The following is a 24,428-nucleotide window of genomic DNA, read 5'->3' as shown; positions in this document are numbered from 1 at the left end:
GGGGGGGGAGGGGTGGACCCCAGCCCCAGCCTTCTCCAGTTCAGTCCAGGGAGTCCCCAAGCAGTTTTGCTGCCTGAGGCCAGGCTGCCTAGAGCCTTCTTTTCTGAAAAGAGCCCCCATAGCCTGTCCACAGGGGCCTGGCTTGGGGCGGGGGGGGGGGGGGGGGGGGGGGCGGGGGCCCTGTCCTGTCCTTGGCCATAAGGCCCACCCTGGACTGAAAGCAGGATGGATGGGAGGGGTCAGCGCTGTGGGCAGCACCCTGCGGGCATCACCCGCAAAACAGTGACGCGGAGAGGCCGGAGGGCCCCTGAAGCCGCGGAGACGCTGACTGTGAAGCAGCTCTCAGGGCGAGTACATCGGTCTGCTGGGAGACACGGGACATCACCAGGCATGCGCAAGGAAGCATCCTGCCCTCTGAGATGTCAGGGCAGGTCCTGGCGGGGGTGTGGGGGGGTGTGGGTAGGGGGGGTAGGGAGTAGGGGGGCGGTGGGGGGGGCCCACCATGTGTTTCGCTGTCCCCAGCCTGGCTCACTCCCCTGGTGAATGAAAGGGCTTGCTTCCGTGGGGCTGGGGGTGAATCTGAGCTGAACACACTTTGCTCCAGGAAGCTCTGTGGGGTTAACAGGATCTTCCTTGCAGTCGGGGTGGCTCCTTCTCCTTTGGTTTTCTTTCACAGCGGGAATGCTGGCTCTTGGTGGTATTGGGGCTGTCTCCTCTTCTCCTGCCCAGGGGTATTTGAGCTCTGATGCCCTCTCTCTGCCGGGTCCCCACACAGGGTCAGTGGCTCCTGCTTCTGACCGAGACACGCACCCCCTTGGCCCTGAGCTCGGGGCTCCATTTTCACTTCGTGCCCTCCCTGTCTCCTGCCGCGTCTACATCTCTTGGTCCAGTTTTCACCGCTGGGAAGCCCTCCCTGCTTGCTGCTCAATGAGCTCTCTCTTCTCTGACCCCTGCAGTCCTGGTCTCCCGTGTCTTATGGGTAGGTCTAGAAGCTCCTTGTCCAGCTGGGACCTGCCTCCCTCACCTGGGACCCTGCTCCTTGCCCCTTATTTACCTTGAGAATGAACCCAGAGGTACGACAAATGGCTGTGGCACCATCCTATTGTCCCCAGAGTCCAAAAGACTATCCTAGGAGTCTGAGGACCGCAGAGCATCTGGGTGCTGGTGACTGACAGGCAGGGCTTTGAATTTTGGCTCGGAAACCACATAGCTGTGTGATCTGAAGCAAGTTACATGGCCTCTCTGGGCCTTCGTTTGTACCTTTAAGCGGGGCCAAACTTCCACCTCCCAAAGTTGTTGTATGGGTTAAATGTGTGTGTTTAAAATCCCAGCCTTTGGGAGTTCCCTGGCAGTCCAGTGGTTAAGACTCTCTGCTCTCACTGCCAAGGGTGTGGGTTCAATCCCTGGCCAGGGAACTAAGATCCCACAAGCCGCATGGTGCCCCCCGAAGAAAAATAAATAAAATGAAATAAATGCCAGCCCTCAGTGGGTGCTCTGTAAACACCAGCTTCCCTGGGAAGTGAGCTCTCTTGTCCTTGGGTGAAGACATGGAGGCCCAGAGAAGTGGTGTCCAGGCCAGAGCTCATTTTGCACAAAGGTGGGGCTAGAACCCAGGACCAGAACAAGAACTGCCATCCTGTACTCTTCCTGGGGAGCCCCAGCCAAGCACCTAGCCTGTGGAACCCAGAATGCGGAGAGCCAGGGTGGGGTAAACCCACCTCTCCCTGCAGGACCCCTTCCTCTCGCCCCCACACCTGTGCCCCCAAGTCTCCCTGTCTCCCGGGCTTCTTCCCTCCTTCCTGCTTTCGCCCAGGCCTCTCTCCCCCTTCTGCCCCTTCCTCTTCTCCTTTCTGGGCTCTTCCTTTCCTGTTGGATTTCTCCTCCCCTCCCCCCTTACCCCTGCCTCCGTCTCTGTCTCCGATTCCCATTTCTTTCATCTTTGTTAATGCCCACCTCTCCCCCATTCCCCTCCCTCCACAGAAGAAGTATTTAATGGATATTAAATTATTTTAAACTTCCTTTTTTTTCCAAAGAGCTTGGTGATGATGCTGACTCAGGATCATCTCACTGTCTAATATTGAATATGCAATTAATAGATAGATGTTTAGGTTTGGCGCTCTTTCCCCTGCCCCCACCCCCACCCCCTTGCTGCCGCAGGAAGGATAAAAAAGCTGATTAATCTGGTTTGGGGCAAGTGTTAACGCGGGAGATATATGGGAGAAAGGAGATGAGGTTAGCAACTTGGAGTCGGAGGGTGGCTGCCTCCAAGGCAAGTGAGGGAGAAATGGTTTGTGTTGGAGCTCAGCACGCGGGCCTCGCAGCACGGGCTGTGAGCCTGGTGTAAACCCGCGGGGCTCTGAGCTGGTGGTGGTGGTGGAAGGCCCTCCCCACACTGAGCCTTCTTCCGGCCACTCCACCTCCCCAGGTGTGGAATGTACCTTCCTTCAATCAACTCAGGTGCCACCTCCTCTGAGGCCTCTGGCTGCCCCCACCTTGGGGACCCCTCCTCTGGGGGTGTGGGTGCCGTCTGAGCTCTCTCCCTTACTTGATGGCTCTCCCCCAAAGGGCCGGGGTCTTCGCTGCCTCTGTGAGACCCCGCCGCACGGCAAGGGCATTGCTGGAGGCCTGGCCCTGGGTGTTTGAGGAGCCTCTGTGTGCAGAGAAAGGCGAATAACTGGGCTGCCAGGAGGGGGCAGGAGCCAGAGTGAATCAGTTGGTCTCTGCAACGCAAGCCCTTCACATCTGCACCGTTTCTGCTCTCCAGCTGACCTGTCTCCACCTCCACGATGGGGCTCCCCAGGACGGGACAGTCTCAGGGGGCCACAGGGACACGGGCCTGTGCCCTGGGGCATGGGGCTCCTTTGGGTGGCACCAGGACACCGGTTGGCCTGTTGGGCGTGAGTTGAGGCCTGCGTCCGGAGGGCCACAGAAGCCTTGTACCCAGGTGGGAGCCCTGCTGGGCCCCCTGAGGGCAGCGACCTGTGCTGGAGGGACCCTAGACATCCCCCGAGGTGGGCAGGTGACCTGTGGCCACACTACAGGACACGGAGCTCGACTCTGAATCTTGCAAGTAGCTTTTGTCTATTTGACTTCGGGCTCTTAATTTCCTGGAAAATTTGGGGGCAGGGCGGGGGAAGGAGAGAGAAGTTGCTCAGTGCTCAGCTGAGCTGAGAATGACTGTCCAGGCCCAGTCAGGGAGGGCCCAGGGGCAGAGGGTGCTGGCGTAGGCATGGAGTGGGCACAGTGCCCGGTCAGAACCCGGGATGGTGGGTGCTTGACAGAGGAAGCTGGAGCCTGGCCTGGTCCACCCTCTGTGTACAGTGGGGGTGAGGCCACGCTGGTGGAGAGGACAGAGCGTCCCCTTGGGGAGCTGGGGCCTGCGTCTGTGGGTGAGGCTGTGTGTGTCCTTCTGCTCTGGCCCCTTCCAGACATCGGTCTGTCTGCCTGTATCTAGGTCCAGCATCTTGGCCGGAGCGGCCCCACACCCCAAGGGCAGCCCTCCTCAGACTTGCCCAATCTGGCCTGAGCTTCCCACCACAGATGTGTGCTAAGTCACTTCAGTCGTGTCCAACTCTTTGCGACCCTATGGACTGTAGCCCACCAGGCTCCTCTGTCCATGGGATTCTCCAGGCAAGAATATCAGAGCGGGTTGCCGTGCCCTCCTCCAGGGAGTCTTGCCCACCCAGGGATCGAACCTGCATCTCTTCCATCTCCCACACTGGCTGGCAGGCTCTTTACCACTGGCATCACCTGGGATGGCCGGGGAAGGATTGGAGCACATTTCCTCCCTCTCATCCTGGTGCCCTTTCAGCCAGTCCCGTCCCATCACAGTGGGGTTTTCCTTCCTGACACGGAGGCGGGCCTGCCCTTCTGGTTGTCTTAAAGGGGGCAGTGGAGCACCCAGGACATCCGGCCCTTTGACTCACAGAGAGGAAGGAACCCCAGCAAAATGCAGACCCCAATCCATTCTCCTCCTCTTCAGTCGGCCCCCACACCAGCCACCCAGGGCTCCAAAGCCCCGTCCCAAGCCCCAGCCACGAGGTCCCCAGGCGGCTGGAGGCGGCGGCAGGGAGTCGCTGCAACCCCCTCCCGTGGTGGGGATGGGGGCGGGAATGGAGGCAAGGAAGGGCTGAGACCAGTGGGCCCTCGGGTGAAGCGGGAGGCAGGAGGGGAGAAGACGGGCCGGAGAGAAGGGAGGGGCAGAGACAAGTGGGCCCTCACGTGAAGGGGGCTGGCGCAGGCAGCTACTACCTCCTCGGCTCTCGCTGTCCGCCGGCTTCACCTGGATCGGCCGGTTCATCTGTAACAGAGCACAGGGCGGGCAGCGTTAGAGCAGGCGCGCCTGCCCGAGGTGCGCGAGTGCTCGAGGGGCGCGGCCACCCACGCCCCCGGCACCCGCGCGTGAGGGTCCCCACTAAAGCCCCGCCCCCTCCCCTCCCCAGCGCGGCCCCTAGGACCCCCCCTGATTTCAGGAGGGTGTCTCAGCACTGAAGACCCTGCGGTGTTGCCAGCCGTGAGCGGCTCTTGCTAACTGCGATGTCGGTCCACCCAGGACACAGCTGGCTTTGCCGAGCTGGTCTCTGGCCGCAACTGACTCCTTCCTAGCTTGGGGCCCAGCAGCGAGTGGCACCCCACCCCTGTGCCATCCCCCAGACGCCGGCGGTTGGTCCCAGGGGTGCCCGAGGCTCCGGGCCTCGCAGCTCCCAGTTGGAGCAGAGCTCAGGGTTGGGGCTCCAGACTGCAGCCAGGCTGTCCCCTCGGTGGGGTGGGGGCGGTATGTGCGGGATGGGCAGCTACTCGTCTCCTGTGACGTCCGGGTGCCAGGAGGACACCAGAGAACCGCCTGCCTCCCCATCTTCCAGCTGCCGGCCTCCCGGGAGGATCCATGCAATGCCTTGTTCAGGCCACTAGGGGGCTCGCAACTCCAAGGATCCAAGGCTCCGCAGCCTGTTTTTAATCCTGCTGCCGGAGGCATAGGATGGGCTAGGAGGCCCTGAGGTCCCAAGATATTTCAGATAATAAAAACGGGAGGAATCGCGCAAATGGAATAGAACTTTGTGTCTCTGCCCGTGCTTCTGCGTGTCACGTACCTCCCTGATCCCTCATTCTACCTACATTTCTCTCCCAAACGCACCCCGATAGGCAGTTAGGTACTAAACGCCCCATTTGATAGATGCAGAAGCTGAGGCGGGGCGCCACGTGCCAGGATGTGCCTGGGAACCCGGGTCTGCCAGGGCTATCTGAGGGCCTTTTGTTCTGTACCAGGTGACTTTTCATTGCCACTTCCCCTCGTGTCCGGAGGAGGCTGGACTAGCCCGTGGCAAGCTTCCTCCTGGTCTAGGATTCTCAGCAAGTTTTGGCTGCGTCAAGACGACTGGGTGGGGGAGCGTGGGGGCCCATGACTCAGCAAGGTGAAGAGGAAGCTGGGGAAGGGCAGAGTCGCTCGAGGAAGGACATAGGCGGGAGACAGGGCACAGAGTAGAGGACCAGGAAGCCAGGTTGCCAGGCGGCAAGAGAGGATGCTGGGAAGCCGGTGCACTGAGAGGGCTGGGTGCCACTGTTTGCTCAGATGTCCCCACTTGGTGCCCCCTGTGGAGCTGAGGGAAAGGAAGGTGCTGGGTATGCAAGCTCTGCCAGCAGAGTTAAGTGTGTGGTACAGGGACCTTCAGTCACAGGGAGAAGAAAGAGGGCCATAAGGAGATTTCCAGCTTCCTTTCAGGGGCCCTGGCTCCTCCATAAACCACCTCCTTTCCAGTCCTTGAGAAAAGGATCCAGGAGGCCAAGCAGGAATCTGACTGTGGGAGAAGGGCTCTCCCCCCGGGTTCCATTCTATGCCTTCTTCCATTCTATGCCTTCGGAGGCTCCACACCCAGCCCTTTCCGAGGCTCTCTCCGCTTCTGGAACACCCCTTCCCCCGCTTCACACCCCCCAGAGCTGTAATGGTCTCTTACTCCAGAAAGGCCCCACGGCTGACCTGGACCCAGTTCTGGCCATTGTACTCTCCTGGGTGAATTTCTATGGCTTTCTTGCTTATGTAATTTTTATAATTCTCTGAGGAAGGTATTATGCTGTCTTTTTCCAATGAAAAGCTAAGCCCCAGGAGTGGGAGGTCTGGGATGCAGCCAGCGTTGGTAGGCATGGAGCTAACACGACGAGGGTGAGTTGGTCTTGGTATATTTCATCTCATTTGACCCCAAGCTGCTCTGGAAGGGGGGCTTCCCAGGTGCTGCAGTGGTAAAGAATCCACTTCCCAATGCAGGAGATGCAAGAGACATGGGTTTGATCCCTGGGTTGAGAATATTCCCTGGAGTAGGAAAGGCAACCCACTCCAGTATTCTTGCTTGGAAAATCCCATGGACAGAGGAGCCTGGAAGGCTACAGTCCACAGGTCACAAAGAACTGGACACGCCTGGGTGAGCATACACTGCACTGTTGCTCTGGAAGGAGAGGACGAAGGGAGGATGTCCTTCTGGCAAGGGGCAAGTGGGCCATCATATTGACTACAGCTTCCTCAGCCTAGCCCCACAAATCCGGCTCCCGCCATCTCTTGTATCATTCCATTCCTCATGGCCCAGCTCTTTTTTTCCACTGTGTGTTCCTTTGGCCTGAAAGCATCTCTCTCACAGCCCCACCAGCTTCTTGCCCTTGACCCTGAAGTCTTTCTGGTACTCCAGGGGGAAAGGCCCTGCAGGAGTTCTCCCTTTTCCATTTAGACGGTACAGTCAAGTTTGGGCATTGAATTGCACGGGGGCTACTGCCCTGTTACACTTACAGGAACACAAACAGCTGCTCCAAAATTATATTGTCAGACTAACATCACTTCCCCTAGGGTGTATGCAAATAGGGAAACTTTAGCCAAGGAAACGGAGTTTTGGAGAGGTTAAGAAACTCGCCTGAGGTCACACAGGTGGTCAATGGTGATCAAGATGAACCCAGGACTCTGGACACTGGCCTGCGTGTTCAAAGATGCTGGAAACCAGGCCTAACAGGCTTGGGGAAGGTCTGGGAAAATTCAAAGCAGAAGAGCAGGGAGCAGGTGGGGAGGGCGGTGGGGTGATTCAGGCTTCTCCAGTGAGGACTGGGGGTGAGCAGAGGCAGGCAGAGGTGTGTGCGCCAGAGTCAGCCGAGCTCTGCAGCTGTGGAGATGAGGGAGGGAGGAGCCCACAGAGGAGACTTCATCCCTGGGGCCAGAGCGGGCCCAGGCCAACCCCAAAAGCTTAGGTCAGGGGACCCAGGAGGGCGCCTTCCCTGCCATCTTGTTTCTGAAGGTGGGGACTTTGCATGAAGCCCCGCGGCAAGCCTTCTCTTTGCGGGAGCAGAGGGGGTGAGTCCTGTGGATTGACAAGGGCTGGGGCGGAGGGAACTGTTTCTGTTCTGAGGGGACCCATTTTCCAGGGTAAAGTAAGCAAGGTAGATGGAATCTGCTTGTGCCTGGAGCCTTCCCCCCGCGGGGGCGCCCCACCCTCAGGCCGCAGCCACTGGCCCACTATCCTTGGTACCTGGGCGCTTGTGAATGCTGTGCCCCAGGTCATGGACTCAGGCTTGGTTCCCTTCAGCCCCCCGCCCCCCACTAGCCCTCCCTGAGCCGGCCAGCCCTGGACGGTGATTCCAGACACCCTCCATCACTGGAATCCTGGCGGCAAGGACCCAGGGGCTTGTCCAGCCTCCCACCTGCCCTCGGCTGTGGGCCAGGCACCCGTGGTGGTGGAGCAGAATTGACTTGGCTACCGTGGACCTGTGACTCCTGGGGTCATATTTCATATCCCATTACGATCTAGGGATGGTCAGCATCCACACAGCCTTCACGGGGATGTCAGGGAGTGCCTGGCTAGATGGAGAGAGAAAATATGGCCTGTGCTTTCTTAATTCTCAGCAGAAATAAAGTGTCAGGATCAGTCGGGAAGATTTCTTAGCAGGCTCTGTACCAACGCCTCCGGCCTGAAGGGAGACCTCCCTTCCCTGGCCAGTCTCTCTTCCCTGTTCCAGACTCAGGCCCTGTCTCAGCCTGCCTCTGTCCTGGGGAGGGGAGGTCAGACCACGCTGCAGAGATGGCTTTGCGAGGCACGACCGGTGTGGAGGGGGAGAAAGAATTCTGGGAGGAAGGCAGAAGGGGCGGTGGCCACTTCCTTGCCCTTCTGACTTTGACCATGGCCTCTGGATCTCTCAGCCACATGAGCCCCAGGGCGTCCCTTGTAAGTGAACGTCGAGGATGCTGGAGCCTAAGTCTCTGTGACTTTCCTTCAACCCATCCCTTGCTGCTCTGTCCAGGCGTCCCTCTCAGCCATGATATTGTCCTTCTGGGTGGGCCTGGGGCTGGACGCAGGGTCATCAGCCTGGAGGTCATCACCCCATGCCCCCTGTGGCCTTCAGCACAGGTTGGGTCTCCTGATACCTGAGCTGGGCTGCCTGCAGGACAGGTCAAGCATGAAACCGCCCTCATGCTTCCGGGGTCAACCCTCCTGGGGACATCACTAACTTTCGTTGTCATCGACTGCGTTCCTGCTTCCAGCCCAGGGGGCACCCTCAGGAGGAGCGAGTGGTCCTGGCCCAGGACTGGGGCCCTCCCTGTCCCGCCCAAGGGTAGGCGGCAGGGCTCCTTCCCTCCCAGGCCCCTTCTGCTCTGTCTGGGTCTCCCTTCCCCCTCCCCATCTCTGCCACTTTTTGCGTCAACACATATCCATGCATTAAACAAGACATTCCATTAATTTCTTCATCATCATAACTTAAGCTGGGACATACCCTTTAAATATTCATTCAGCTATGAAAACTGGGCATTAAAATTTTAATAATGTCAAGCTCATTTGAACCGGGCTCCTTGGGGACGATTACGATACAATTAGAATAAATATGATGATTGAGCTAGTCCAAAGGCTTCGCCTGTCTGTCCAGCGTGGGTCCCCATGGAAGGAGAGGGCTGTGGCCAGCGGGCGGGCAAAAAGACTGATGGACAGGCCAGCCAGATCTCTCCTAACACCCTCTAGCTCGCTCACACCCCACTCATCTCTGCTGGGGGCCCGCGAGGTCCTCCCACCGACCTCTGCGGCTCTCTGCTGCCCCCTGTGGGCCAGGGTGCTGGGCCTTCCCTCTGCACCTGGGAAGCCGGCCCTGATTAACCACTGTGGCTCCAGTTACCCTTTCCCTTGCCTTCCTGGTACAACTCCAGCTGTGCTTCTGGGCTTGTTCCTGCGTGGCAGCCACGCCCCTGTCTCTGTGTCTCTTCTCCCTGGGCTTGCAAGGGGCTCCGCGAGGCGGGGATGAGACTACACCAGAGCAGGGCCAGCCTGGATCACGGGCCCCTGAGTGCCCCAGGTGTTCAGCCACCAGACTAGAGAGGGGCTATCTTCACCCCACTTTGCTTTTGCTGTGACCACTTTCCTGAGGGCTGGCATGGGGGTTTTGGGGGGAGAGCTGAGCTCGCCCCCACCCCCATGTCCCTTACTGTCCTGCCCTTGCCTAAGACAGTGCTGGCAAGGGCCTTGGGGACATTCAGAACTCGCTCTGCTTCACTGCCCGCAGCATCCCTTGGGCCCCCTGCCCCTGAGCTGGGTCCCCCTCCACCTGTGTTCTCAGGATCCCGAGCCCCCTGCTTCACACCAGGCCCCAGTGAGCTGACCGAGAGCTGTCTCAGAAATAAAAAAGAGCCTGGAAAGCTCCCTGTCACTCATCCAAAAAAAATTAAAAAGTGAAGTGAAAGTGTCAATAGCTCGGTCATGTCCAACTCTTTGTGACCCCATGGATTATAGCCCTCTAGGCTCCTCTGTCCATGGAATTCTCTCAGTAAGAATAGTGGAGTGGGCTGCCATTCCATCCTCCAGGGGATCTCCCTCACCCAGAGACCGAACCTAAGTCTCCTGCACTGCAGGGGATGCTTTACCACCCGAGCCACCAGGGAATGGCCACCCACACCCTCCTTCTCCTCGACAAGACTCCCTGTCCTTCCGGTAAGACTTCACTGGTTAGCTCTCAGCCCCCTGGCCACACGTGGCCTATGCTACTCTCTCTCTCGTGTGTGTGTATGAGTGTGTGTGTGTGTGCGTGTGTGTGTGTGCATGTGTGTGACAGACTGGGGAGTCACATGTTTCTCAAACAACAGCAGGGACCTGATTTCCTACTCACAGACTCTCAGACCCTAACTCAGGACTCGTCTCCTGGAGTGTGTGTGTGTGTGTGTGTGTGTGTGTGTGTGTATACACGTGCACCCACACCCATGCTTGGGTAGTACTTGTGTGACATCACAGACCTCATGAAGGAATTCCTTCAGGCTGGGGATGGAATTGAATGAGGGAGGAGACTAGTGCAGTGGCCTCAAAGACGTCAGCTTCCACGTTGTTTGCCGATCTGTGAGCCAGGAAAGGCTGGGCCAGTGCCCTGCGTGAGGCTGGGGGTGGGGTTGGCAGGGTCACTGTGGTGGCCTATGGAGATGGCCAGCATGCTCTCCAGTGGCAGCTGAGCCCCTGGATGTACTTTCAGGGTGGGTGTCCAAGCCTCAAAGCCAAGGGTCCTTTCTGGCTCCTTTCGGGGTGTGTGGGTACCTGGTGGTACGCTGTTCCCTGCTCATCCAAAGGGCTCACATCTCCCCAAACTGGGAAGTCCTCTGGTAATATTGACTCTTCTTCTGTCCAAACCCGCAGCCTGCACTGGAGGCAGCTCTTAGCTCTGTGTGCACCCACCCACTCCCCAAACCTGGCCCCTACTCTTCCTCTGTCCCCATCTGCTCTCATCCTCCCAGAGACCTCAGCTTCTATGCTGTCTGTCCCCCACCCTAGCACACACGATGGCCACGGAGATGGTGAAGAAGCAGACCGTGCGTTCTGGGCTTGTTCGGACATCTGTGCCCCAACCCCAGTGGCATCGCTGCTCTGGGAAGAGACAATTTGCAGGGCTCAAATGGTGAAGAATCTGCCTGCAGTGCAGGAGACCTAGCTTCTATCCCTGCGTCAGATCCCTGGGTTGGGAATATCCCTTGGAGAAGGGAATGGCAACCCACTACAGTGTTCTTGCCTGGAGAATCACATGGACAGAGGAGCCTGGTGGGTTACAGTCCATGGCGTTGCAAAGAGTCGGACACGACTAAGCGACTAACACTTTCACTTATTCAAAAAGCAAGGGAAAAGGCATCATTAGAGCACTAAAATATAAAGCTTTCCCTTTCTTTCACGGTTTCTATCTTTCTTGACTTGTCATGGTATTTTTTTTTTAACTCAGCTATTTGATGTCATTTTAAGTAAAGAAAAATATAAAATTTAAAGTATTAGCATGGATTCTACCATTCATCTTTATTTTGTGTGATGCCAGTTTTAAATGCAAACATCAGAACATTTAACTCCTGTGCAGAATCACCAAAATTATACAATTTCGTTTTTGTGGCTAATGCCTGGAGGGTGCCTTGAGGAGAGAAATGTAAGCTAGACTCAGGAAGGTTAAGAAGAAAGAGAAGGTCCCCTCAGGCATGGAGACCCTCAGAGGAACCCAGACCCATGCTGTATCCTGGGGGTGGGCTGGATTCCCCTTTCCACTGACTTCAGACCAACCTGGTACAACCAAGCCCAAGGTGAGCCCTGGGAACTCAGGCCAGACTTCACTTCTGCCCATGGGCCCTCTGCCTTAACCCACATGGGCAGGTGGCCCTCAAGGGTATTTTAAAGTCTGTTTCAGACATGCATTAGTCACCTGCTATGACAAGGGCTCTATTGACCAGACAGACATGTCACAGTGCTGCAAGCCCGTGGAGGGGGCCACAGGAAGAGTGGGCCTGACCCGACCTCGCTAAACTCCACCCAAGCCATTGCTGGCTGGCCTAGAAAGCAGAGTGATTGCACGTGGGGACCAGGATGTATGTGGATCAGGCGGGGGGGAGGCAGAATCGATCATAAGCAGAGTCCCCCAGCCCCCCTACATGGGCTCCTTCACGCCATGGACGACACTTACGAAACCCAAGTTCAAAGATGACGTTATAAGAATTTCAAGGTGGCAACTGCAGAGGACTAAACCCCAAGGATGGGACCCTTCTGAGGGTGGAGGCCTGGGTGACAGCAAGGGGCGGGGGCTGCCCGTGAGGCTGCCCTGAACACAGTGCCTTTCTGTGTCCCCATCACCTTGCAAGCTTATCTCCAGGCATCAGACATTTCCTTGACCATCACGTGTTTTCAGGTGGAACTGTGCACAAGCTCCAGAAACAGTGTTACTCAAAAGATTTATCTCTTAAAGATGACCTCTGGGTAATTTGTGGAGGATGGACTGAGAATTTCCAGCCTCTGGTATAAATGAGGAGGCAATCATCCAGTACGGATACAGAAGAGAGCCCCTGAATGGGACCTCGGGGACCACAGGTGGGCTGCTCTTTAGCGACCCTGCCCTCCACCTGGATTTTGCCTTTGCAGCACTTGGCAATTGGTAATGAACAAATTAATGAATGGAGGAGTTGTTTGTTTAAAGCCCCAGAGGGCAGATTTTGAATCCCAGGCTCCTGGAGTCTCCGGGCTGTGCAGAGTAGGCCCTCAGTAGCCTTGGCAGGAAAGGATGACTCCCTTGCCCCGGGGCTCCTGAAGTCCCCTCGAGACATGGAAGGGGCCTGGCAGAAGTGGCACACACTATTTGCAGCTTGTTGTAAATACACTGTTTTAATTACCTCCTTAATAAATCGCATATGGTTTGCTCCATAGAGAGGGGGAGAGAGTCAAGGGATCCTGTTGGCTGTCATCATAAAGTTTTGACTCAAGGACACCCTGCAGTGATTGCATAAGTGACACGCGCCTTTGCTGAAGCCCCTGCTCATAGACCAGACTCTGAGGGGACTCTGGCCAGGCCAGAGGGTGGCACCGTTCCCAGGGCATGAGAACAGGTCACAGGCTCGCCTGTGGGTGCAGGGCGCTTGCTGCTCAGCCACCCCCCCCAACACCTCAGGTCTCAGCTCCCCAACCCCCACCTTGAAGGGTCCCTTCAAGCTCCCCTCTTTTCACTGCCTTGCCACAACCTAGGACAGTTATGAATCAGTATGGTTCTCAATTTGTAGATTTATTTGTTTAACGTCTGTCTCCTCTTTGTGAGGGAAGGCACACACAGTTCTGTTCCCACAGCACCTGGCACGCAGTAGGTGTTCAGATGCTCGCCGAGCAAATGGATGAAAAATCAAAGTGTTAGTTGCTCAATCGTGTTCGACGCTTTGCCATCCCATGGACTCGCCCACCAGGCTCCTCTGTTCATGGAATTCTCCAGGCAAGAATACTGGAATGGGTGGACATTCCCTTCTCCAGGGAATCCTCCTGACCCAGGGATCGAACCCGGGCCTCTTGGATTGCAGGCAGATTCTTTACCATCCAAGCCACCAGCAGATGGATGACTGAACCCTCTAATGCGCCTGTTACCGGCATTGCTCCCTCCTGCCTCAGACACGCCCTGGTGGCAGGAGGGTCCAGAGGCCAGAAGTGGTCACCCGCCGAACAGCCCTATTTCTGGTCCAGAGAGAAAGGCCTTTAATCCTTCCTCCTGCAGCAAAGTGGTGATGTTGTACCTTTGGATTAAGAAGGGTTTACTGAAGCAGTGATCGTGGTTTAGAGAGACAGCCAGTGAGCTCAGACCAGACAGAAGAACCCGGAGGTTATTGTTAAAATATGCAAATCCACAGCCCATTGAAATGCAAACCCTCCAGATAAGATTTTTAATAAATCTGGTTCTGCTCCCACTCCCCGCTTTCAGGAGGCCATCTGATGCTTGTTGGGTCAGGCATGTAGGCCCTGTCAGCTCTTCACCCCTCTCCTCGTTTAGATGGTCCAGCTCACGGCTGCCCCTCAAGTGGTGGTGGTCGAGGGCGGGGGCGCCTGCCAGCAGAGGCCCCTGGCCTGTCCCTTGACACAACACAGGAGGTCACCTCCGGGTCAACTGTAGGGACATCGAACCCTCATCCTTCCCATTCTTCACCTTCATCCTCACCTATCTGAGAAAGAGTCCCAAGCCCTTGCGCCCTCTGCCAGGGGGACTGTGGCGCGGTTCCCCCCAGGCACACCTCTCACTCTGCCAGTCACGGTCTCTGGACTCAGTGCGGTCTGCTGCCGTCCAAAGCGGCCTTTGAGGGGATGGAGGAGAGCGACGGAGAAGCAGCACAGGGGCCCGAGTGCCTTAATGACCGTCAGGACAGGAGTGTGCCTGTGTGGGCTCCATGTGCCTGGATGGGAGGTGCGCGCGACCCTGGCGGGTGACACTCCTCAAGCCCTCCTCAACTCCAGACCCGGGGCTGACCACTCGCCTAGGCTTACCTCCCGCCATCCTCTGGGACACCAGATAAGCCAGGGGAACAAAACTGATGGGGTGGGGAGGATGGGGGGGGAGGGGAGGGGTTCAGGGCAGGAACGACTGCGGACCACGCGGGTGGAGTTCGGAGAAGAGCCAACCGGGTGCCACGCAGCAGGGACTGCGATGTGCAGACAGGTCAGGTGGACGCAGGAGGGTCTGAGCCTGTGCTGCGGGCAGTGGTGTCCGCCCCCGACCCCCGCCCCCCGCCCCCGACCCCGTCAGGTTTTGGCAGTAACAGCATTCCACCAGGGCCGCGCTGGGAAAGAGCAAGGGCGCAGCGCGGGCACGGGGCAGTGGCGCCCGATCGGGGCGGGCGCGGGGGGGGGACGTTTAGATCAGGAACGGCCAGCGCTGTCTCGGCATTGGGTCTCCTCCCCATCTGTGGGCAGGTGGAGGGCGGGGGGAGAGCTCACGCCCGCAGTGAGGGGGTGGGGCAGGACGCGGGAGTCTGTACAACCGGCACATCCTCCGTGGTCCAGCCCCACAAGCAGGCCCCCGGCAGTTGCATAGCAACAGGCTGCTCTGCTCCGCAGTGTCCAGCGAACAGCGGCGGCGCTGAAGGAGCCTATTGGTGGGACTGCCTGGGGCGGCCCCCTCCCCTCCCCTCCCCTCTGCTTTTTTCTCTCTCCCCCGCCTCTCTCCCAGCCTCCGCCCTCTCCGCTCTCTGGAATCTAAGTTTACAGAATGCTTTCCCCTCACCCACTGGGTACAAACAAAGGAGGTGCCCCCTCCGCTGGGTTGGTCTAAGGTCTCTCCAGCTTGTTTCCAAAGGGAGGGGTCCCCATGAGCTTCTTAGTTTTCCTTGTCCCTCCCACCCCCGACCACTGCCCGTGGGGTGCGGGTTAGGTCCCCCCTGCGTGGGTGGGTGCTTCTCGGGGCTGTGGCAGGTGAGGCTGGGGGAGGGGCGCAGTGAGAGATCCCAGAGATGCCGTGGTGCGGCTGGACTCAGCCCCTACCCAGCGGCCAGGGCTTCACAGGCCCACACAGCCAAGGGAAGCCTGTCTCTTTGTCTCCAAGCCCCGCGTCCATCTCACCCGCTCCCACCAAGGCGTCGGAGCTGCCCTGGCAAGGGTGGGAGGACCCTTGTGGTCCTAATTACCGTCCGCTGCCGTGGAAACGAAGCTCATTAGCCTGCAGGGCCAGGCTGGGTCGCTAACCCTCTTCAGTGTGGGGGTGGGGGGTGTGATTAAAAAAACAACAACAAAAAAAACCCAGCAGTGGATAGATGGATATTCTGGATGAAATGAGCCCTGACTTCTTTGGGAGGCCTGGATGTCGGTCCTAGCTCTGCCACCTACTTGTGCCATGAGGTGGGACCGTCACTTGACCTCTTGGGGTCTCAGCCCCGGAGTGTGGAGAACCTCGCAGTTGTGAGGCTCTTAGCACAGTGCCCGGCGCCTAGCAGGTGCTCAGCAAACACACGATAGCACTCGCTTCGCTCCCCCAACTCCTCATCCCCCAGAGCCTCTCCACCGGCCGGCTCTGCCCTGATCCCTGCACAAGCAGGCACAGCAAACCTTCCCCGGGGAGCTCACGGCCCAGTCTGCACAAGGGCTTTGCTGAAAGGCCTTCAAGCCCACCCTTCCTGGGCTGCAGCCACGCAGGGTGCCTCCGCCCTCAGCCCCTTAGACCCGCACTTGGCCGGGACCCATCACCTGGAAGTCCCTTCTTCTGCTCCGCTCGGGAGGGGGGAGGGGGGGGCGTTTCGGTTCCTGCTCCCACATCACAGCGGTGGGGCATGCTCTTCTTGCAGTTCTGCCCTGGCCAGCTCTAGTGACCAGAGAGGAAGTGTTCCCAGCCTGCCATCCCCTCCTTTACTCTCATCAGCCCAGGTAGCAGAGCTCCACAGGGCACGGCGAGCCCAGCACCCAAGGCTTCCCTCAGCTGCGCAGACCAACCCTGAGCATGCACGCACCTCACCAGGGGGCTCGGGGGCTCTGGGCCTTCCGCATGCGGCTCTGTCCAGCTGGGTCTGACCTTTCCCAGCCCATGTGGAACCACTGCCTTCCTGAGTTGGACCTGGCGTCCTCTGTGTGGGCAGGAATGAGAAGGGGAGTGGGCAGCCTGGCCCTGGGGGCTGGATGGAGGCCCGTGGCCCGCCTTCCCTGCTGCTTCCCCCATCTCCCTGCAGCCCGGCCCTGAGTCCGATGCGCTGAGTCCTCCTCTACCACCTGCCCCACCAGGCCGCCCTGGGCGCTGGACCCTGCCGCCAGGTTCAGCACCCACCCCCGTGGGCACCCACCCCGGAAAGGGCGCTTTCCGCATCGCTCTCCCCCAAACCAGGACCCCTCCTCCCTGTCTCATGGGGCTCAGTCTCAGGCCTGGAGGGACAGTCCCTAAGCAAGATAAAGGAAAAAAACAAAGCCCACACCACGAAAATGACAAATCTAGAGGAAATTGCTCTTAGTCCCACACCAGTCTGACGATGCCAGCCAAGCGCAAACCTGAGTCATCCTAGAAACAGCGCCGACATTGGCTATTTGGAATTTGTTTTGTCTCTGGGCTTTAGATTTAATCATTCCTTCTTTCTCTCTCCCCCTCCCCCCACTGCCTGCCTCTGCCCCTTGCTCTCCGTTTGCTAATACGAGCCTGCACCGCCAGCTCATCCAAGTCTGTTTTCCTGGCATTAATTAACACAGCGCTCCAGCCTCCAACAGGCTAAATGATGAATCAGGTTAAATTCCAGACAACAGCCGCACACCGCCATCAATTAGCCATCTCCGGGGCAGCTTCATTAATAAGCATCGATCATGGCCCTCCTCCTGGAACACACCAGGGTCTCTGGGTCACGGGCACTGCCCATGAGTGTGTCAGGCTTAGGTGTGAGTGTGATCACGTGTGTGTGGGCACTGGGGCGCCTGGTGGGGGTGAACACTTGAGTGTGTATGCAAGACTGCAGGTGTTTGGAGGGCATGGGTGGCAGAGGGGATGGTGCTTGTGGTGTGGGTGTGGGTGGGTGTGTGTTTGTCAGTGTCTGTTATGGGCATGGGGTGCTAAGTACATGGGTTCACTCTCCACTCTACTGCCCGCCCCCTTGCCGGCTCTGTGCCCCTCTGCTTGCCTACCCCTGTCCCCTGATGGTAGGGTTCTCCTGAGAGTCACTGGCCCCTCTCCCCTCCCCTGCTCACCCCCGGAGACTTTGCCCAGCCCCTTCTCTTCAACTTGCACCCCATGGAGGCAGCCCTAGAATCCCTCTTGCCATCACCACCCTCTTTCCCCTTGCATGCTGGGTTCTCGTGGTTTCTGGCCCTTGGCTGTCCCCAAGGTACACACGACCTCCAGCCCAAAGCTGACTCCCTGGGTTTTCTGGCTCCAGGACCACCACTGCCTCTGCCCAGGGCCAGGCTCACAGCCTCCAATAGCTTCTGCACCAGCAGGTTGGAACCCAACCCTCTTGGAGGCATTGCTGACCTCCACTTGGACGGTCCCCTCACTCTGCCTTGCCCCACGTTCCTTGCAGGAAGTAGGATGATTCTGAACCAGGAGCTGCTGGGAACCCCTCAGACTCCCTGCCCAAGGACTAAAGCCCACCTCCTCACAAGGAGACAAGGTCCCCTTTGGGCAGATGGTCTGCCTCTCCCTCGGCCTCGACATCACAGGCCTGCCTTGTTCCCTGGGTACCCTCCTGCCAGATGGCGGCCCCTGTTGACTGTGGCTGATGGCTGCAACTACCCTCTCCCTGATCCTAAGTGTTCATAGGGTCCAAAGAGTCGGACACAACCGAAGCAACTTAGCACGGGGAGGGCTGCCTCCCCAGCTTGCAGTGATTCTGAGCCGGCAGCCTCAGTGGGATGAATGCTCCAGAGCCTTCTCAAAAGAAAACCTGGTTCAGAGCAGGAGGCTGTGGTCACCCTCAGCTTCTCGCGCGGGGCGCTTCGCTCTGCGCAGAGAGCCGTGCGCCCCGGGCGCACGCGCCAATGGGGATGGACGTGGCCTCCCCAGGCGGCCACAGCGGATCATCTCCTTAAAGGTTAATTAAGAATCTGAAGCCGGCCAGCGTGGTGCGGCCGGTGATGGCGGATGTGGCGTCTCTCCAGACCATTAAACACTAATTAGGTCTGGAAAGTCTATAGAGCTCCCGAGGTCTCATCAAGGCAGGCGCTGGCCCCCAGGTGCCCTTCGAAATGCCAAAGCTGTCACCCCTCGACTCCCCCCGCCGCCCACCCCTCCTCGGCCGACCCTCTAGACCTGCCCCGCGACCTCTGGCTTTGGGTGGGGTCCCGCTTCATTTCTCTCCATCTTATTGTGTCTCCCTGGCCCCTGCTGCATCACTGCCTACCCTCCTCCCGTCGCTGGCCTGGCGGTGTCCCTGGACCCTTGGAATAGCTTCCTTCTCCCTGCATCCCTTTGCACTCAGGCGGCAACATCGCCTCGGTCTCTGTTTCCTCCCCGGTGGCTCGGAGGGCTGGTTTGAAAGGGGCGTGCAGTGGCTCCCCACCGCAGTCTGGTGGACAGAAAGCTGGTGAGGGTGTGGGCAGAGCAGGCCTGGGCCCTGGTGTCTAGAGAGGAGGGTGCAGTGGAGACATGGGGAGACCACCTGAGCCCCACACCCCCTCCTCAGGATTCTCCCCACCTTCATCAGAGCCTGATTTAAGAAAGGCTCCCTCTTGAGATCTCCTGGCCTCTGAGCTTCCTGGGGGCTGGACTCCACCTGCTTCTCACAGAGCCCCTCTCCAGCCTGTTTCCCCAGAGACCTGGCTCCCTTGAGGCCATCCTTGACCGGCTCCAATTTCCTTCCCTGCCTCTGAACTCAACCAGTGCACCAGGAGGAAGCGGCTCCTGACAGCATTCATTCATTCATTCGCACCTCTGATTTAAACCCTGCCTTGGGAGAAGGGCATGGCAACCCGCTCCAGTGATCTTGCCTGAAGAATCCCATGGACAGAAGGGCCTGGCAGGCTACAGTCCATGGGGTCGCGACAAGTTGGACATGACTGAGTTACTAACATTTTCACTTTCACTTTGCTCTCAGAGGACCTAGGGAGAAAGTGCCCCTCTTAGGACACGCCCTCAGTCACTGGTGCTCCCCCGGCTGGACGGCAGGACCTGAGTTGGGGAATTCTTGGAAGTCGTTTTTCCCTCCCACTCCACCCTCCACCACATCTTTAGCACAGGTGGCTTGGGATTTCCCCCTCAGTGACAGAAGGCGGCTCATGTCCAAATCTGCCAGGAAGAAAGATGGCGCCACACGTTTCTGGGTCTCCCTGGCCACAGTGTGGAATTCTTGGTCCGGTTCTTCTAGAGAAGCTGTGAAGCAGAAATGTTTGTCCCCTGCAATGCCTGACTGTATTTTATGCTGACCCCCTGCCCTATGTTTGTGACAAACGTCTGAAAACCATCACTATCACCATCACCGCCTGCCACGGTCGTCACCATCGCCACCAACACCGCATTTTATAAATCCCTTGGCTTAATTCCAAGGGATATTGCTACTGGTGGAATTCTGGATGCTGGGACAGGCAAGGGACATTTGGGGTGAGGTGGAGCTTTCTTGGGGCCCCTCACACCACGTGGCATGGATAGCCCTTGACACCTTTTTGTTCATGTGATGTCATGCACAATGCGACTGGCTCTGCTATGACTAGCTGTGTGACCTTAACTCAGTCACTTAACCTCTCTGTGCTCCAGTTTCATGGACTAGAAAATGCAGGATAGACTCCTCTACCTTCACAGGATATGTGGTGAGCAGAACAAATATGTGCCCAAGACATGGCCTGACCTAGGTTAATTGGCTTCTTTCCATCTTTAGACAATGCCCTGCACCTCCACTTCTCCCCACAGAAGACAGGGAAAGGAGCTGGGCAGGGTCGCAGTCATTTGGGCCCCTCCACCCACCTTGGGTCCTGCCTCCAGGGTCCTTCACACCCTGTGACAGGCAGGGCTGGAGTGGGCCTGTGGGCGCGGGTGGTGCAGCCCAATTTCACAAGCACAGAGTATTATGATTGCATTGATTTCCATCATAAATCATATTTCCTATCTTCTGCCTCGCTCTCCTGCGTGCCCCAAGTTAAGCCTTGGTATTTTCTTTAGCGGCTGCCACTGTCAAACTTGGAGATGATATTAGGATAATGATGATAAATTTTACCCTGCAGCCAAGCCACTCCCTCTGTGGGGGGCAGGGAGGGGAGCGTTTACCCTCCCCAGATGGATCCCTTTATGGACCTCAGGGACTCCTGCTGGGCTTTGGGAGGGAACTCACCTAAGCTTGAATGTGAAGGTCCTTGCACCTTCACACGTGGACACATATGTGCAAAGATTGGGAAGTTTTCTTCTCTGGCATATTTCATGTGGACACGTGGTGATGCTCTGGCCAGTGACACCTGGCAGGAGGCAGTAGGGAGGGAAGGCTGTGGGGAGGTCTGTGCTGAGCTTCCCAAGGTGCAGCCGCCCTAGTCTCAGGGATCCCAGTGACTTGGGATTCTGCGGGTCCCGTGGTTTTCCCTGTACAATGCACTTCACATCAGTCCTCCTGCTGACATCTGGGCTGGCGAGGAGGGTTTCAGCACACATTTCTCTACAAAGCCCTGGCTCAGGAAGTGCAGTCAAGCCAAAGCCTGAGCCACTTGCAGCTTCCCCTCCTTTGCACCCCCTGCTTTTGTACAGGAAATGCCTAATTTCTATTCTTAATGACCACTCATCAAAGTAGAGGTGATGGTGAGAAACACCTCGGTGGTTAGGGAGCAGCACCAGCCTCTGGGACGCCCTGGGGCGGGGTCTCAGTGGGATGTGGTGGGCTAGGAGGCCAGGTGTCAGCAGATGGGATTGTATCCTACAGGAAACACCTGTGTGTGAATGACCAGCTCTGTGGTGAGGCTGTGTGTCTGGCAGGCTGGGCTTTCCCTGGGAAACCAGTGGCCCTATTGATCCCAGAGGAGCAGAGGGGTAGCATCCACTCAGGCCACCAGCTTAGGGCTCTAACTGCTGCCCACAGGAGGGGAAGTCTGGGCCACAGGGTACAGACATTCCGGTGGAATTATGCGGGGTGCTCAGGGGAGACCACCCGTTTGGACCCGCATTGTCTGGAAGCAACTTACATGAGGATGGTTGGGGGCAGGGGTAGGGGCATCACACTCTCTCCAAAGGGCTGGAAAGTGGTGCCTGGAAGGTGTCAGGATGTGGCAGGAGCATCCTGCTCCAACAAGGGGCCGGCCACCTGGCAGCCAGGGCACTGCCGCCTGTCCCGTGGGAGGGCTCCAGGAGATCCTGGCTGTGTCTGCGCACATGTTCATTTGGGCCCAGCAGCCACTTCCCTTCCTTCCGACACTAGGTTGTATGATGATGATGAAAGAAAGTTGCTCCCAGGAGCCAAAGAGGCTAAAGTTTCCATCACAGCTCTGTCACTTACTGACTGTGTGACCTTAAATGGCTTACTTGACTGCTAAGCCTCAGTTTCCTCATCCATCAAAAGGAAAATGATGATTCCTACAGGTAAATGTTGCTGTGAGTAGTAAATAAGATATTCATATGAAGCTGCTAACAACGCTTGTCTCAGAGCAGTTACTTAACTCTCTGATGGATTCCTGAGGCCACTAGGCTCAAGATCCTCCTCCTCCAGGAAGTCTGCCCTGATTAATCCCACCCCTCTGGGGCAATCTGTGTCTCTCTGCTGAGATTTGCACCCTCTCTTTGTCTTTGGGGGCTTGGGCGTATGTGTGTGTGTGTGTGTGTCCCTGTCTCAGAGGATGGAAGAACATTGCAGCTCACCCTAGGTGCCACCTCCAGCTTCTTTCCTCCTTAATCCCACTCTGCCCAGCCTCCGAGAGCCTGATTATTCTGTCCTGAGAGGGTTGTGTATGGCCACATACAGGAATTTAGACTAGGGGAAAATAATAGTGTTCCCGTGCACACACACACACACACACACACACACAGAGGCATGTGGCAGGCTCTCTACCTTCTTCTAGGTCCTCCTGTCCCCTGCCAGCAGTCCCTGGGGGCCTTCAGTGACAGCAACCTTCTCTGAGTAGCTTCAGCTCGGTTGGGCCCTGCTGGCTCAGGGGCAGCCTTCCCTCTCACAGAATGACATCACTTCTCTTTTCTGGTGTGGCGGCCCGGGTGTGACGGCCCAGGTGGGGAAGGGTCCCTGCCTCACAGGATCTGGGAAGCTTCTGGGAGGCAGTGCAGGGGAGCAGTGGGGAGCCAGCATCCTTCCCTGCCATGGGCTCTGCAGTAGCGCTCCGCCCACCCTCCTTGTACCGGACCTGTCCCGGGAGCCCTGCCCTTCCGGGGGGCAAAAGGCTAGAGTTGGCCAGCTCCTGGTCTTGTGGCCCTGGGCGAGTTAAACTCTCTGAACCTCCGTGCCTTCATCTGGGAAATAATGGGGGTAGGGTAGATAAAAGCTAGTGTTTGAGCTAGTGTATGTAAAGATGTGTTGTGAGTCTCGTGGGACAAAACCAATGCAAGAGAGTGAGTTTAATTTTACCATTCCTATTAGCGAGAGGAGGCCCCTTGGGTTGAAGCACGGGGTGGATTACGGGAGGGGCCCCCAGTGTCCTGTGCCCCGAGTGGTCCCCAGGCTGTGTGTGTCTGTGTGAGCATGCACGCTGGTGGAGGCCGCCTGTGGCGCTGTCCTGGGGCTCACATCAAAGGAGGGAGTCCTGGAACCACGTGAACACATCTAGACGTGTGAGCTTGAACCCAGGTGCAAGGACCACAGGAGAGAATGAATGGTGTGCTGAGAGCCCACCAAGGCCGAGTGGAAGCACACAGAAGGAATTCGCTGTGATTATGTTTGTGCTGAGCTATGAATAGTGTTTTCTGTCCTTATTTCCTAAAAATTTTCTTTGGTGAGAAGAGGTATAAAGAAGTGTGAAAGCAAATGACTGCCTCTGTGTCCATATGTGTCTTCTGGAGCTTTATTGTGAGGCATTGTGTGCAGCTGAGTTGGGCTATGGTGTCAGGACTGGCCAGCAATGATTCTGTGTGTGTGAGGACCAGGGGTGTCCCTTCTCCCTGTGACATCCTCGAGGCTCCCAGGAGCCTGAAACCTCAGAGGGTGCAGTGTTCCAAAAAAAAAACCACCAGATGGCGCCCGGGTGCAGTCTAAGGGTTCAGCTCTGAGGGTTTGGGCCAGGCTGGGCTTTGTGTTCAGCGTCTGTGCCTGTCCCCGCCCGCAGGGATGGGGAGCTGGTATGTGTGTGTGTGTGTGTGTGGTGTGAGTGTGTGTGCTGTGTGAGTGTGTGTGGGGTGTGTGTGGGGTGTGTGTGTGTTGCATGGGTGTGTTGCGTGTGTGTTGCGTGTGTGTGGTGCATGTGTGTGGGGTGTGTGGTGTGTGTGTGGTGTGTACGTGTGTGTGGTGTGTGTGTGGTGTGTGTGTGGTGTGTGTGTGGTGTGTGTGGTGTGTGTGTGGTGTGTGTGTGTGGTGTGTGTGTGTGGTGTGTGTGTGGTGTATATGTGTGGTGTGTGTGTGTGGTGTGTGTGTGTGTGTGATGTGTGTGTGTGGGGTGTGTGTGGGGTGTGTGTGTGTGGGGTGTGGTGTGTGTGTGGGGTGTGGTGTGTGCAGGGTGTGTGTGTATGTGGTGTGTGTGTGGGGTGTGTGTGTGGTGTATGTGTGTGTGGTGTGTGTGTGGTGTGTACATGTGTGGTGTGTGTGTGTGGTGTCTGTGTGTGTGTGTGTGTACACGAGGGGACCGCCTGATTGCAGGCCTGGCACCTGTGCGTGCACACGGAGTGGCTAGTCTGCAGTGTCGAACTGGTGGCTGCAGGTGTGTCAAGCTGACTCCATCCAGCCTCCGGCTTCCCAGACCCTCACCTCTTACTCCTGCTAGGCTGCCCCCACCATGTCCCTTTTTCCTTTCAGTTCAGTTCAGTTCAGTCGCTCAGTCGTGTCCAACTCTTTGCGACCCCATGAATCGCAGCAAGCCAGGCCTCCCTGTCCATCACCGTCTCCCGGAGTTCACTCAGACTCACGTCCATCGAGTCAGTGATGCCATCCAGCCATCTCATCCTGGGTCGTCCCCTTCTCCTCCTGCCCCCAATCCCTCCCAGCATCAGAGTCTTTTCCAATGAGTCAACTCTTTTTTTCCTTTACCCAGGCCCAAAAATGTTCGTCTTGCCAAGAAGGGTCTGTCTGCCTTCACCTCGACCTGTGCTCCAGAGACTTCTGCCTTAGCGCCCCTTCTCCAGGAAGCTCAGCAGGT

At 57.5% G+C, this 24,428-nt stretch overlaps 1 protein-coding gene across 1 annotated transcript in view; it reads right to left on the bottom strand.

Moving 5' to 3' along the window:
• CELF4 (CUGBP Elav-like family member 4) overlaps positions 1–24,428 on the bottom strand; it is a 312,716-nt gene that overhangs the window by 69,247 nt on the left and 219,041 nt on the right. The window contains exon 3 of the mRNA XM_052660301.1: positions 4,222–4,300. Coding sequence (XP_052516261.1) covers positions 4,222–4,300 — 79 coding nt within the window. The remainder of the gene's footprint in view (positions 1–4,221; positions 4,301–24,428) is intronic.

The sequence above is a fragment of the Budorcas taxicolor genome, chromosome 22 (assembly GCF_023091745.1).
Source record: "Budorcas taxicolor isolate Tak-1 chromosome 22, Takin1.1, whole genome shotgun sequence".
Lineage (NCBI taxonomy): Eukaryota > Metazoa > Chordata > Mammalia > Artiodactyla > Bovidae > Budorcas > Budorcas taxicolor.
The sequence above is the reverse complement of the archived record's forward strand: the minus strand, read 5'-3'. Positions and strand labels throughout refer to the sequence as shown.